Source organism: Pseudorca crassidens, chromosome 7 (genome assembly GCF_039906515.1).
Source record: "Pseudorca crassidens isolate mPseCra1 chromosome 7, mPseCra1.hap1, whole genome shotgun sequence".
In the NCBI taxonomy this organism is placed as follows: domain Eukaryota; kingdom Metazoa; phylum Chordata; class Mammalia; order Artiodactyla; family Delphinidae; genus Pseudorca; species Pseudorca crassidens.
The window spans coordinates 42,066,294-42,079,020 of NC_090302.1; the positions used below are offsets into that span (position 1 = coordinate 42,066,294).

The 12,727-nt window shown below is 38.9% G+C and overlaps 1 protein-coding gene across 10 annotated transcripts in view; it reads right to left on the minus strand.

Annotated features, from left to right (window-relative positions):
• CEP78 (centrosomal protein 78) overlaps positions 1–12,727 on the minus strand; it is a 49,802-nt gene that overhangs the window by 21,400 nt on the left and 15,675 nt on the right. For 9 of the 10 annotated variants that reach the window (XR_010944986.1, XM_067744116.1, XM_067744115.1 and 6 more), the window contains 3 exons: positions 11,675–11,720; positions 10,160–10,288; positions 409–486 (listed from right to left, as the gene is read on the minus strand). Coding sequence is in view for 9 of the 10 variants with exons in the window: in XM_067744116.1 (XP_067600217.1) it covers positions 409–486; positions 10,160–10,288; positions 11,675–11,720 (253 nt within the window). In the remaining variant the exon portion in view is untranslated. The remainder of the gene's footprint in view (positions 1–408; positions 487–10,159; positions 10,289–11,674; positions 11,721–12,727) is intronic. The other variant, XM_067744109.1, reaches the window with a different exon arrangement.

A 12,727-nucleotide genomic window follows, 5' to 3' on the forward strand; every position in this document is an offset into this window, starting at 1 on the left:
ATATATTTTTATCTTTCATTGCATTCTTAGAAGTTTTCCAATATCTTAAATTTATTTAAATGATTCCCTTTCCTAATTCATTGCCAGGAGTCTCATCATGTCTTTTATGTTACTGTATATACAGTATATGCACAAAAAGTGCTTTCTTGAATCAAAGAACCATGAACAGAAAATAAGCTAATGTCATATAAAAGCACACACACACACACACACAAAACCAAATTTTCACATTTTAAAAAATATGTTTTCTGGAATATAGCTCATTAAATACCAGTAAATGCAAAAGTCCATATTACAGTTTTATATACATATTACAACATATTACATACAAACTATGTGTATATGGCTTAAAATCTAATCAAAATAAAACCAAAACACTCTCAAAAGTGTAAGAAGAAACTTGTTTACCTCACTGACTCGTTTATCAGCCTTAAGTCTTATTACTCTTTCCTCCTTTAACTGCTTTAGGCACTCCTCCAGTTTTTCCTAAACAAACAGAGTAAATATTATGATAATGCGTAGTATAATATCCAAAAGCCTTTCCAGCTATAGGTCTCATCAGGATTTAGGGGCAGAGCCAGAAGTGAACTCAGATTTTAGTCTGCTACTGGTAATATCATACCATGCTAGTGAAATGAATTATCAAAATCTATCAAATTAGCATAGTAAAGATTTATTTAAATCCCACTCTTTCCAACATAAATTTGTGGCAGCCCACCATAAAAGCCATATGCGTATAACATAGTAAGTCAGAAATAAAAAGTTAAGGCCAAGAAAGAAAAATTCTATTTTTATTTGTGGATCTCTTTATAGTAGGAAGTCCTATTAATGAACATGCTTAACATAACTGAATTGCATAATTGCAGATTCAAAAGCATTTTTTTAAAAAAGTAATCACTTTTAAAGCAATTTACAGTCAAGCACTGTTCCTGGAGTTCTCTGGGCATTAAATAATCTAATCATCAAAACCCTAAGGGGGGCTTCCCTGGTGGTACAGTGGTTAAGAATCCACCTGCCAGTGCAGGGAACAAGGGTTCGAGCCCTGGTCCGGGAAGATCCCACATGCCGCGGAGGAACTAAGCCTGTGTGCCATGACTACTGAGCCTACGTCCTAGAGCCCATGTGCCACAACTACTGAGCCCGTGTGCCTAGAGCCCGTGCTCCGCAACAAGAGAAGACACCGCAGTGAGAAGCCTGTGCACTGCAACAAAGAGTAGCTCCCGCTCAACGCAACTAGAGAAAGTCCGCGAGCAGCCACGAAGACCCAGCACAGCCAAAAATAAATAAATAAAATAAATTTATATTAAAAAAACCAATAAAACCCTACGAGGAAAGAATGATCACTAGCTCCATGTTATTTTACAGATGAGGAAAACAGAGGCAGAGAAGTAGGGTAACAGCCAAGGTCACACCACTAAGTAGCAGAGCCACACTGGGAACTCAGGAAGCTGGGTGCCATTCCTGTTCATGGAGGTGGTAGTCTTCCCATCACCAAGGTCAATGAAATAAAATGAACACTGATAAACTCTCTTATGAGTTTTAAGAACTAAGACACTCAGGTCCTTGAAGTGGGGACACTGCTTGCAATAGGCAGAATTCTATAAGAGCTCCTAAGACTCCTACTTACTGAAGTACACAAACCTTCCAATCATCCAATCAAACCCTAAATCTAGGTGCTGGGGTGAAGGGATTTTGCAGATGTAACTAAGGTTCAAAATCAGTTGATTTTTTAAGATAGGGAGATTATTCTAGGTGGATGTGATCTAATCAGGCACCCCATAAAAAGGACCTGAGGGCTTCCCTGGTGGCGCAGTGGTTGAGAGTCCGCCTGCCGATGCAGGGCACACGGGTTCATGCCCTGGTCCGGGAAGATCCCACATGCCGCGGAGCGGCTAGGTCCGTGAGCCATGGCCGCTGAGCCTGCGCATCCGGAGCCTGTGCTCCGCAACGGGAGAGGCCACAACAGTGAGAGGCCCGCATACCACAAAAAAAAAAAGACCTGAACTCTTCCTGAATTGAAGTACAAAAGGGACAAGAGGGAGACGCTCCATTGCTGGCTCTAAAGAAGTCCAATGTTGCAGCAGGGAAGGCAAGCGAGAGGCCTCTAGGAGCTGAGACCATCCCCCGACTGACAGCCAGCAAGGAAATGGGGACCTCTGTCCTGCAACTGCAGAATCTGAATTATGCCAACAAGCCGAAGAAGCTTGGAGGCATTCTTTCCCAGAGCCTCTGGATGCTAACACAGCCAGACTGACATCTTGATTTCAGCTCTGTGACCCACACAAACTATGGTGAACATCCATCGTTTGGGGCTCAATGTCTTACACTTAAATTTCACGTGCTTTAACACTCTCAGGAAGGAACCCACATGTTCCCGTGTGTATCTGAGCAGGAAACCCAGTCACGCTGTGCCTGGACTTCTGACCTATGGAACTGTGAGCTAGTAAAATAGGTACTGTTTGCAGTCAGTAGGAGTGTAGTAAAAGAATTAATATTCTACTCAACCTCCAGGTTCGTGAATAAAATAAATGATTGTCATTGTTTTAGGCCACTGTTTCGGGATGGTTTCTTATGCAGCGATACACAATCAGAATACCTATACTTATGAAAACAGTACGGTATATTTATACATTTTAACTGCTTTGAACAATCACTTAAAGAATGAGGAACTCTATTATATGCCATCATTGGGAGAGGAACTGGTATCACTTTCTGGAGAGTGGCTTTTGGTACCTAACAACAATCCTACATCAGAAGTATACCCTAAGGAAATCAAAGATGTGGGCAAAGATTTATGTACCAACATGATGTCATAAGATTGTTTATAACCAAAGCCTAGAAGAAAGCTAAGAGCCTCCAAATTGGGATTGGTTTAAACAAAAACAGCTCACCGTATGAAGGAATGCGCTATGAAGCCACTAAGAAAAGAATGACAACAGGTCTCAACCAGAGTTAATGAATGGGCTTCAGGAGTTCTACATTCAAAATATATCTGTGCGTTTTTCCTGGGAGATGGTGCATAAGCTTCATCAAATTCTCTGATGTAGAAGACTATTTAGTGATAAGACAAAGTATTTTTCATACTTTTTTAAGAGAAAAGAGCAGATCAGGTGTGTGTACATGCAGAGGTGGCTTTTATTTCCCTCAATAAGTTGTTCATTGCTTTCAAAAATTTGCTCAATGAACATTTTTTTTTTTTTTTTTTTTGTGGTACGCGGGCCTCTCACTGCTGTGGCCTCTCCCATTGTGGAGCACAGGCTCTGGAAGCGCAGGCTCAGCAGCCATGGCTCACGGGCCTAGCTGCTCCGTGGCATGTGGGATCTTCCCAGACCGGGGCACGAACCCGTGTCCCCTGCAACGGCAGGCGGACTCTCAACCACTGCGCCACCAGGGAAGCCCCTGAACATATATTTTTATATTTAGAACATATTTTAAAAATTGACAGTCTAATAACTTCAAATTCTTTAATGTTTCATTACTAAAGCCAGCCAAGTTTTCAATGGCGAAAAAGGGAAAAAAATTGCAAAATTCCTCTGCTTTTATATAATGGTTTAATAAATCTTCTAAAACTGATTTCAAAGAAATTCTAAACAAATAAGCAAACAAACAAAAAAACCTCACCACAGTCAGAGGAAAGTAGACTAAAAATTCCTGACTGGTTCTAAATAGCACATCAAAGTGCAATTACATGAAACAGTTTCTCCCTCTAGTGGAGGGAATTAGAACACAGTGTTAAATTTTTGTGAAAAAGTGTACCCTCCTCCTACAAAGTATTCATAATTCATGTCCCTTACATGGAAATATGGAACCAAAAAAGTTAGAAAGTAAAATTGCTTGATATTCTATTACTTAAGTAAGACTAATGATAAGGCTTTGGAATAATTTTCCTTCCTGTCATCTGCTCTCCTTCCTCCCTTCTGTACACCGGCTAGGGTGATTTTTCTGGGACAAAGCTCCCATCATATTGTATATTAAATTTTATGTTCAACTTTTTTCCATTTAACATTGAAATAAATCATTTCTCATATAATAAGGGGATTCATAACCTTGATTTTTTTTGTGGGCTACAAAATATTCCACTGAGTGGGTTTACTGGTTAACCATTTTACACATTTAAATTCTTTCCAACTTTTCAATATTATAAGACAAAATAACCGTTTTTATGCATGAAGGCTTTTTCCATATTGAGAATGACGTTCTTGCAATAAATCCATAAAAATGAGTTTGAGATCAAAGCAAATGAACATTTTTAAGGCTCTGAGGTACCTATCTCCAAACTTCTTTCCAAAAGATTTCTAAGATTTTATACTGCCATCAGTGATGTATCACTTGGTATATAACTTCCACTATAACTGTTGGCTTACCTCCTCACTTAGAGTGCAAGTTATTTGAAGAAAGGAGTGTATTTTATTCAGTGTTTATCCCCAGCACCTGTGCCTAGCACAAAGTAGACGGTCAATAAATAATTGCTTAATAAGGAAAATCCCTGCCAATACAAGATGTATGTGTGTGAAAGATAGACTGTATGTTTTTTTCTAACTGGATAGATGAAAACTTGTCATCTTCTTTAATGTACAATTTTTTTGCTTATAATTAGTAATTAAATTCTCTTTTAGATTATATTTAAAAAATTCAGATTCTCTGAGGCAAATGGGCCTGGCCCTACCCATTAGCTATATAACCTTGGACAAGTTCTGTAACTCTAGGTCTCAACTTCCTCATCTATAAAATGGAGATAAGCTCCCATATCACAGAGCTCTCGTGAGGATTACATGAATTAAAACACATATAAAATTAGAAGAGTGCTTGGTACATACAATATGTTCAATTAATGCTGAATGAATGAACATGCGAACGCAAACAGTAGTGAAGGGCTTAAAATGAAATGGTCTCATCCCACTCCCACATCCAGCACTCAAGAAGCGACTGATTCTTTAAACAGGTTTTTAACTGTAAAATACGATATGCGTACTGAGAAGCGCACAGAAAAAAACTTGTCAATGTGACAAATAAAAAGAGAATCCTTACATAACCACCACTCAAATATGAAAGTATTGATACTTGTCAGCATCTCAAAAACCCCCCATATCCTTTTCTCATCACAAGCTCCTTCCCTCTTCCCAGTTAAACACCATCCTCATTTCTTGACAATCATTTCCCTTAACCTGCATGCATCCCTAACAAAATAGTTTAGTTTTGTCAACATCTAACTTTATGTAGAGGATCATAGTATATGAAGTCTTTTCTATCTTATTTCTTTCACTCAACATTGGTTTAAAAAATTCATCCACATTGCTGCCTGTAGCTCTAGTTCATTCAGTTTTATTGCTTGATAGTTTTCTCACTGTACGAATACACATAATTTATTTAATTTTTTTTTTTTTTTGCAGTATGCAGGCCTCTCACTGTTGTGGCCTCTCCCGTTGCGGAGCACAGGCTCCGGACGCGCAGGCTCAGCGGCCATGGCTCACGGGCCCAGCTGCTCTGCGGCATGTGGGATCTTCCCAGACCAGGGCACGAACCCGTGTCCCCTGCATCGGCAGGCGGACCCTCAACCACTGCGCCACCAGGGAAGCCCTTATTTAATTTTTGACTCTTAATGGACATTTGTATTTTTTTCAGTTTGTGCTAATGCAAATAATGCACACGAATCCTGCTGTACCGGTTATCCTGGTGCATTTATACAGGGCGGGGGTGAGGGCTGCTGGGTCACGGGGTATTTATACACCTTCAGGTGATGGAGAGTGCTAAATGCTTTCCAAAGTAGTTGTGTTGATTTATACTCCAGCATAAGCAGGGTAGAAGATTCCCATAGTACTCCAGGTCTACAGTACCTGATACTACCACACTTTATTTATGTATTTGTCAATCTGATTGGCATGTAGTTTCACTAGTTTTGACTCACTTTTCTCTTATTACTTAATGAAGTCGTACGCTTTTCCGTGTTTACTGGCTGTTTGGATTTCCTTTTTTTACGAGGTTTAAGTCAACTATTGTTATTTTTAAACTTTTAAATTATTATTTATTTATTTTTGGTTGTGTTGGGTCTTCATTGCTGCCTGCAGGCTTTCTCTAGTTGCGGCGAGCAGGGGCTACTCTTCCTTGCGGTGCGTGGGCTTCTCATTGCGGTGGCTTCTCTTGTTGTGGAGCACAGGCTCTAGGCGCGCGGGCTTCAGTAGGTGTGGCTCGCAGGCTCCGTAGTTGTGGCGCACGGGCTTCATTGCTCTGCGGCATGTGGGATCTTCCCGGACGAGGGCTCAAACCCATGTCCCCTGCATTGGCAGGTGGATTCTTAACTACTGCGCCACCAGGGAAGCCCAACTATCATTATTTTGAATTCTTCTCCATTTCCAAGTAATACTCTTACATAACTATTTTCTCACTAAACTTGAGGCATTATCTGTTAACTTTCTAATTTACTAAGTAAGGGTTTAGTTCCTTTACACTCTTTCCTATGTCCACACTGCTCAGTAAAGTTATGTCATCATTAGTTATTCCACTGTTCATGATCTCTTTGACTTGTAGTGATATACTTAAAAACCTACATTGTTGATCAACTATAAACTCTCTCAACGTCATGCTTTGTAAAACAAGGACATTCTTACCATCTTCCCTTTTTTCTACCTCCTGTCTACCTTCCAAACCTAGCTTTTACATTCTCAAAGTTGAAATTTATATTCTGTTCTATGTGCAGTTAAGTCTTCCATTATTTGAGAGTCAGTACGGAGTAATGTTTAAGAGAACAGGCAGAGCGCCTAAACTCAAAGCCTCAATTCGGCCCTAAATTAGGTACAGTCTGGGCAAGTTCCTTCCCTGTCTTAGCTTCCTTTTCTGAAAAGTGGGAATGATATTAGCACCAACCTCATAAGGCTATTCAGAGGATTAAATGAGTTAATATATGCAAAAACACTTAGAGCATAATATATACTAAGTACATACTAGTACACAATACATTTCAGTACATACCAAGTTAATACTAATACATACTAAGTATAGTTATGGTTAGTTATTTGTTATTACATGCAAGTTGACAATAAAAGCTGCAAACCAAGATAGTTATTTCCATTATTACAATTAAATTAATATTGCCCACTGCAGATGTACTGTGTCTCTGTGTATAGACTATACCTCCTTCTATACTGTTTCAGTGTCACTGCCCTTGTGTAGGGTGACCACATACCCCAAGCTGCCTTGGGCTGTTCCAGTTTATACCTGTTGTCCTGATATTACAGCATTAGAGCGCCTCCTTACACTATTGAAGTGTTCTGGTTTGGACCACAAATTAGATAGGTGGTCATTACCCCTGTGTGTCACTGAAAAGGGGGACATCTATAGTGTCAAGTCTAAGTGGATTCTTCTCTTGCTCACCAATGGTAGGTTAAAAATCAACCATAGTTTAGTTTGCTTCATGTTTATGTCAGTATAGCCTTTCCTTCTCTGGAGTTCAAGTTCCTTCTCCCCTTCCTCTCCCTCCTCCCTTCCAACAGTGCCTAATACCTAGTAAGTACAATATGTCTCAAGGTGTTTCTAAGCTCTTAATCACACAATCTCAATAGAAGCCTCTCAAATCTAAACTAGCTGCTCTCTGCACTGAATCCCCTATTACCTTCCTTCTTGGTTTATTCCCTCATTTTGCTGGATTATTTCTATAAATAGCTTAAGGTGTAGCACAGGAGGTAAATTTTTCAAATTACGTACAAAATATCTTATTCAGCCTCCACTTATGACTGATAGTTTGGCTAGATACAAAACCTTAGGGTGAAAATTATGTGCCTGAAAAACTTTGGAGGTATCTTTCTAATGCCTTCCAGGATCCATGGTGCTGATGACAACTATGATAAAGGCAGATTTTAACTTTTTTTTTTAGGTGACCAGTATTTTTCTCTCTGGAATGGATGTATCCTCTCAGTAGTTTATTCTATTTTATTTTTTCAGTATTTTAAAATTTCACAGTGAAGGGTGTCTAGGTATGAGTCTATTTTTGTTCATCTTGCAGCTATTTTCAATCTGAGGCCTGATGTCTACTTTCAGCTGTGGGGAATTTTCTTGCCCTTTGACAGCTTCCCTCCATTTTTTTTGTGGGTCTAAAGTTTCTAATAGTAACATGTTGGATCTCCCAGATGCAGCCTCTCTAACATATTTCTATCACATTTTCCATTATGTCTTACTTTTTTATATACTGAGAAATTTTTTAAATTCCTACTGAATTTATTTCAGCAACCATATTTTCATTTCCAAGAGACCTCTTTTGCTTTCTGACCATTCTCTTTTTAATTAACCCCCTAGTCTTATTTTATAGTTGCTAGCTCTTTTTAAACCTCTCTCAGAATACTAATTGGGGCTTTTCTTAAATTATTTTGTTCCCTAAATTGTCCCTGGTCCTACTAGGATATGCTTTCACTCTTTTTCCCCCTCTCTCATGTTGTAAGCTTTACTCAACTATCAGGCAAATGATATTTATTTTCTATTTAAGAATGAGCGCAGAAAGCTCCCTGAAGTCAACGACTGATTGGCTTCTTATGCAGGAAGAACCTGGGAGTAACTGTAATAGCATGCCCCCGAAACACTCCTTTCTAGGGTGTAAAAACTCACACTAGCTGCCTTAGTTCTCCCCAGTTTCACTGTTTTCAAAATGAAATCATCTCATTTCAGGAGCGTGAGGGCGGGGCTGGGAGTCCACTCCTCCAAACACAACCCTTCAATGAGCTCCCCTATTTGAGTCACGCTTTTAACTAACTCCACCCTCTCTCCTACACGCATCTGAGCACGGAGCTGCTTCTGCAGGTGGGGTCAGATTCCTCCTCAGTTGAAGGTGGTCCGTGTGCATATTCTAGGTGATGGTTTTCCTCTGTTCTACTGCTTCAGTTTCACACTCTTCCACTTGTCTTCCGTCTTTCAAAACTATGTTGAAATCTCTTGATTGTTGTGGGCTTATATACTTAAACACTTTGATACCATCATTTTAGTGTATTGTCAAAACAGACAAGAGCTGAAAGGGTTCTCAGTGCATATTCTGAATCTGCTATTCTGTGGTCCCAGTGTTTAAACTTCTTAGTCTTCCCCAGTGTCTATAACTGCTTTTAGAAATACAATCTCCTTGTCTACTCGTGAAGGAAATGAACACAACACATCTAAAATGACAAGGAACGCGGGTTAGATGCTCTAGGGTCTTGTCGTACTCTGCAACTTACTAATAAACCACTTACGTGCTACAAATTTTAGGTGCTCATTTATAAAACAAAAGGGGGTAACTCTACATGAACTATAGATTACTCCTACTCTAACATTTCATAATTTTCTAAGTTCTTTTCTTAAAATTTCTCTATATTATCATTAATTTTAATTAAAAAAATAAAAATCTAACTTTCTCTTTTGAAAATCAAATAGTAATTTCCATAGTCCTACAATAATAGGATAATTAGTTCTGAAACCTGTCAAGTTTCATGTTTCATATGAAAAGAAAATCATATTAAGTAATTTTTTAAAATTAAACATGGACTTTGTAGCACAAAGACAAGGTCCCCCCAAATGGTGTTCCCTTATTTACTAGAAATTTTCAGCTCTGCATTAAAGTTGAAATACAATGAATGTATTATTTTTGAGGTTCAAAAATTTGTTATGAAAATCAATTTTTCTTTTCTGTCCATACAAACAAAAGTATGGAATGACATTAGATATCAGGTTTATTAGGTAATATAATGTAGCTTCTTGATATTTTTTATTTTAGGAAAGGAGAATATCAACCTTAAAACTTTTTTCAACTTTACTTTTATTTAAAATGAGATCGTATTTTCCTCTTATAAAAAGAGAGTTCAACTAGAACTGCCAATTTTCTCATCTGTAAAACAAGAGCACTGAATCAGCTGACTATATTCAGAACTTAATTTCTTTATCGTATGATCACTAAGGTTCTCCCTAAACCTAATATCCTAAGGTTCTAAGGAAAGAAAAATATATTACTAATGACATGTTTTGATTTTTATTTCTTAGAGTTCAAATGTCCACCATTCACCTTGGTCTAAGCTTAAGGAACCATTCAAGGGGATACAATGCAGATGGGAGGGGAAAACAGAACCCTCACACAAGCTATGCAGTGTTGCGATCAGGCTTCCACTTGAAAAATAATCTTCTCTATAGCTTTAAAGTGATAACTTTGTACCTGCAATGCTTCTTGTTTCAAATTGATTTTCTCTGGCTCTTCCTGAATACTTTCTGAGGAATCATCGACCTCTTCGATTTCTGAGGAGGAAGGACTCTCTACTGTCACAGTCACAGGAAATTCTGACTGCTTGAAGAAAGAAGACAAGATTGTATAAAAGATAACACAAGCAGATACCAAATATCCAAATATTAGAGGACATTTAACAAAAGTGATCTGAGGTATCATTATTTATAAATGTCTCTCACTGCTCCTTAGTCTAAAACAGGCAATGACTAAGTAAAATTACAGGAACTTATTTTTGCTATGTTACTGTACAGACCTCTGTTGTACATGGTTAGGATTAGTAATGGGAATTGCCCATATTATTTTATTAAGTTTCTTTCGCAGAAGCCAAGTGAAGAGCCAAGGTAAACATTTTTCTCAGATCAACTTTATACTGCAAATGAAAAATTTATTCTTTACCATCAGACAAAAACAGTCTGGAAGAAAATGTAGTTTTTCGGAGGAGAATTCATCAGTAAGAGGACTGATAAAGAATCAGAAGAATAATCAGAAAGTCAACATATCTAAGCTGTGAATAATAAACATTAGAATTTTAAAAAATAAATCACATACACATACACAACTAAAACTGACCCATCAAAAATTTCATCTTCTCATCACCCTTAAGCCCAAACTAGTGTAATAGTAATACAATTCTCCTGTCAAGCTTCACTGCCATTGCAATGTTGTTCAATATGACATTTCCAAACATTTAAAACCTGACCTGGTCACAACCCCATAAAAGTCTACAGATCATAAAGAAGTGTACTGGGATTATATAACCACGCAGAAGACAAGTCACTAGGACATCATTTTGACAACAAGCAGCAAACCCTGCAGCACAGGAAAATCCCAAAGGTAGAACGAGGCACACACCCCTCCCTCTGGGCATGCAAGGGCAGGACTGACACCCAAGGTGCTCTTCTCTCAGTCTCAGCAGTGTTGCCTTTCACAGAGCAACTATGCAGTCTCCCAAGACCACTGGGAAGGAGAATCTGATACTGACAGTATTAGCTTGCCATGAGGCCAAAAGAGAGGGAATGTGTGTGGCCTTGGTGAGAGAGCAGAGGTTTGGTATATGTTGCTTTATATTGGCTTTAAGATCAGGAATTTGTACATATAGCCCACAAACAACATTTCTTGAAAACATATGAACATTCTTGAGTATGACAGCTCCATGTGAGGGGTCAGAAATGGCAGTCAAGTTCGTTTCACTGGGTAACAGCTGATTTGTGGACCAGAGAACAGGCTTCCTTGTTTACAGACATAACCGCAAGGCTGCCAGTTGTGTGCCAAATCCACACAACTACACAGTGGCATTGGGAGAGCGACCAGACAAGTTTTAAATCGATTTATTTCAGAGAGGGAAATGCTTCTTGTAAGGCTCTGTCAGTTTAAAAAGCAAAAAGAATGACCATCCCCCTTTCCCAGTTCAACCCCCTATATATTATAAATATGATAGCTACATACCTGCAACCGATTACATACATCACGAGCTTTGATGCATGGAAAACCCCTAAAAAGATATCAACAAAATGAAGTTATATCTTGATGTAAATAATCACCAGTTAAACCCAGTTAATACAACTATTTAGTATTATGTACAGTATCCATACAGAATTGTGTATGAAAATAAGCTCAAAAGAAGGACCTGGAGGGCTCTGCTATGGAGAAAACTGAGCAGAATTCAGCCGACTGGCTTGGTAATAACTCTCTGAACTGCTGAGAGGCCCCTTCAGTTCCTATGTTCAGGATGGTTGAGATTTCAGGCTCACTTCTTTAACTGGTGATATTAATCATTCTCTAATTTACCACTCCATGTGACAAGGATGGACCTGACATGAAGTGTCTCAGAAAGAAGATAGGAAACCACAGGGTTGTTAAACTCAAGGGCAAAGACTGGGGATTCAACACTATAGTTTATGCAACAGCAATTCACATTACCATTTGCAAAAAAGTAGTCGGTTGTCCAATGGGGATTATAAACATCCATTTAACATGAGCAACTGAACAGATATTTTACACAGTAACTACTTCAAGTACTATTTAAAATCAATTCTCTTTGTTTTCTTAAGCAATTGTTAACCTCCAATTTCGTGAATACTACCAGGTAAGTCACTTGAAAATAATCTAGAGCCATCTATTTCACTTAACAAGCCTGAAGCTATAGTTCAACAATTTTATTTACAGTTCTATGACAAAAATTACTATGAACAGCTATCCCCTGGATAAGTAATCAGCTAAAGCTAGTTTGACTCACTAAAGCTGATTTACTGAGTTAAGCCAGTTGGTTTAGAATAGATCTGCTCCATATTTCTTTCTTTTTTTTTTTTTGCGGTACGCGGGCCTCTCACTGCTGTGGCCTCTCCCGTCGCGGAGCACAGGCTCCGGACGTGCAGGCTCAGTGGCCATGGCTCATGGGCCCAGCCGCTCCGCGGCATGTGGGATCTTCCCGGACCGGGGCACGAACCCGTGTCTCCTGCATCGGCAGGCGGACTCCCAACCACTGCGCCACCAGGGAAG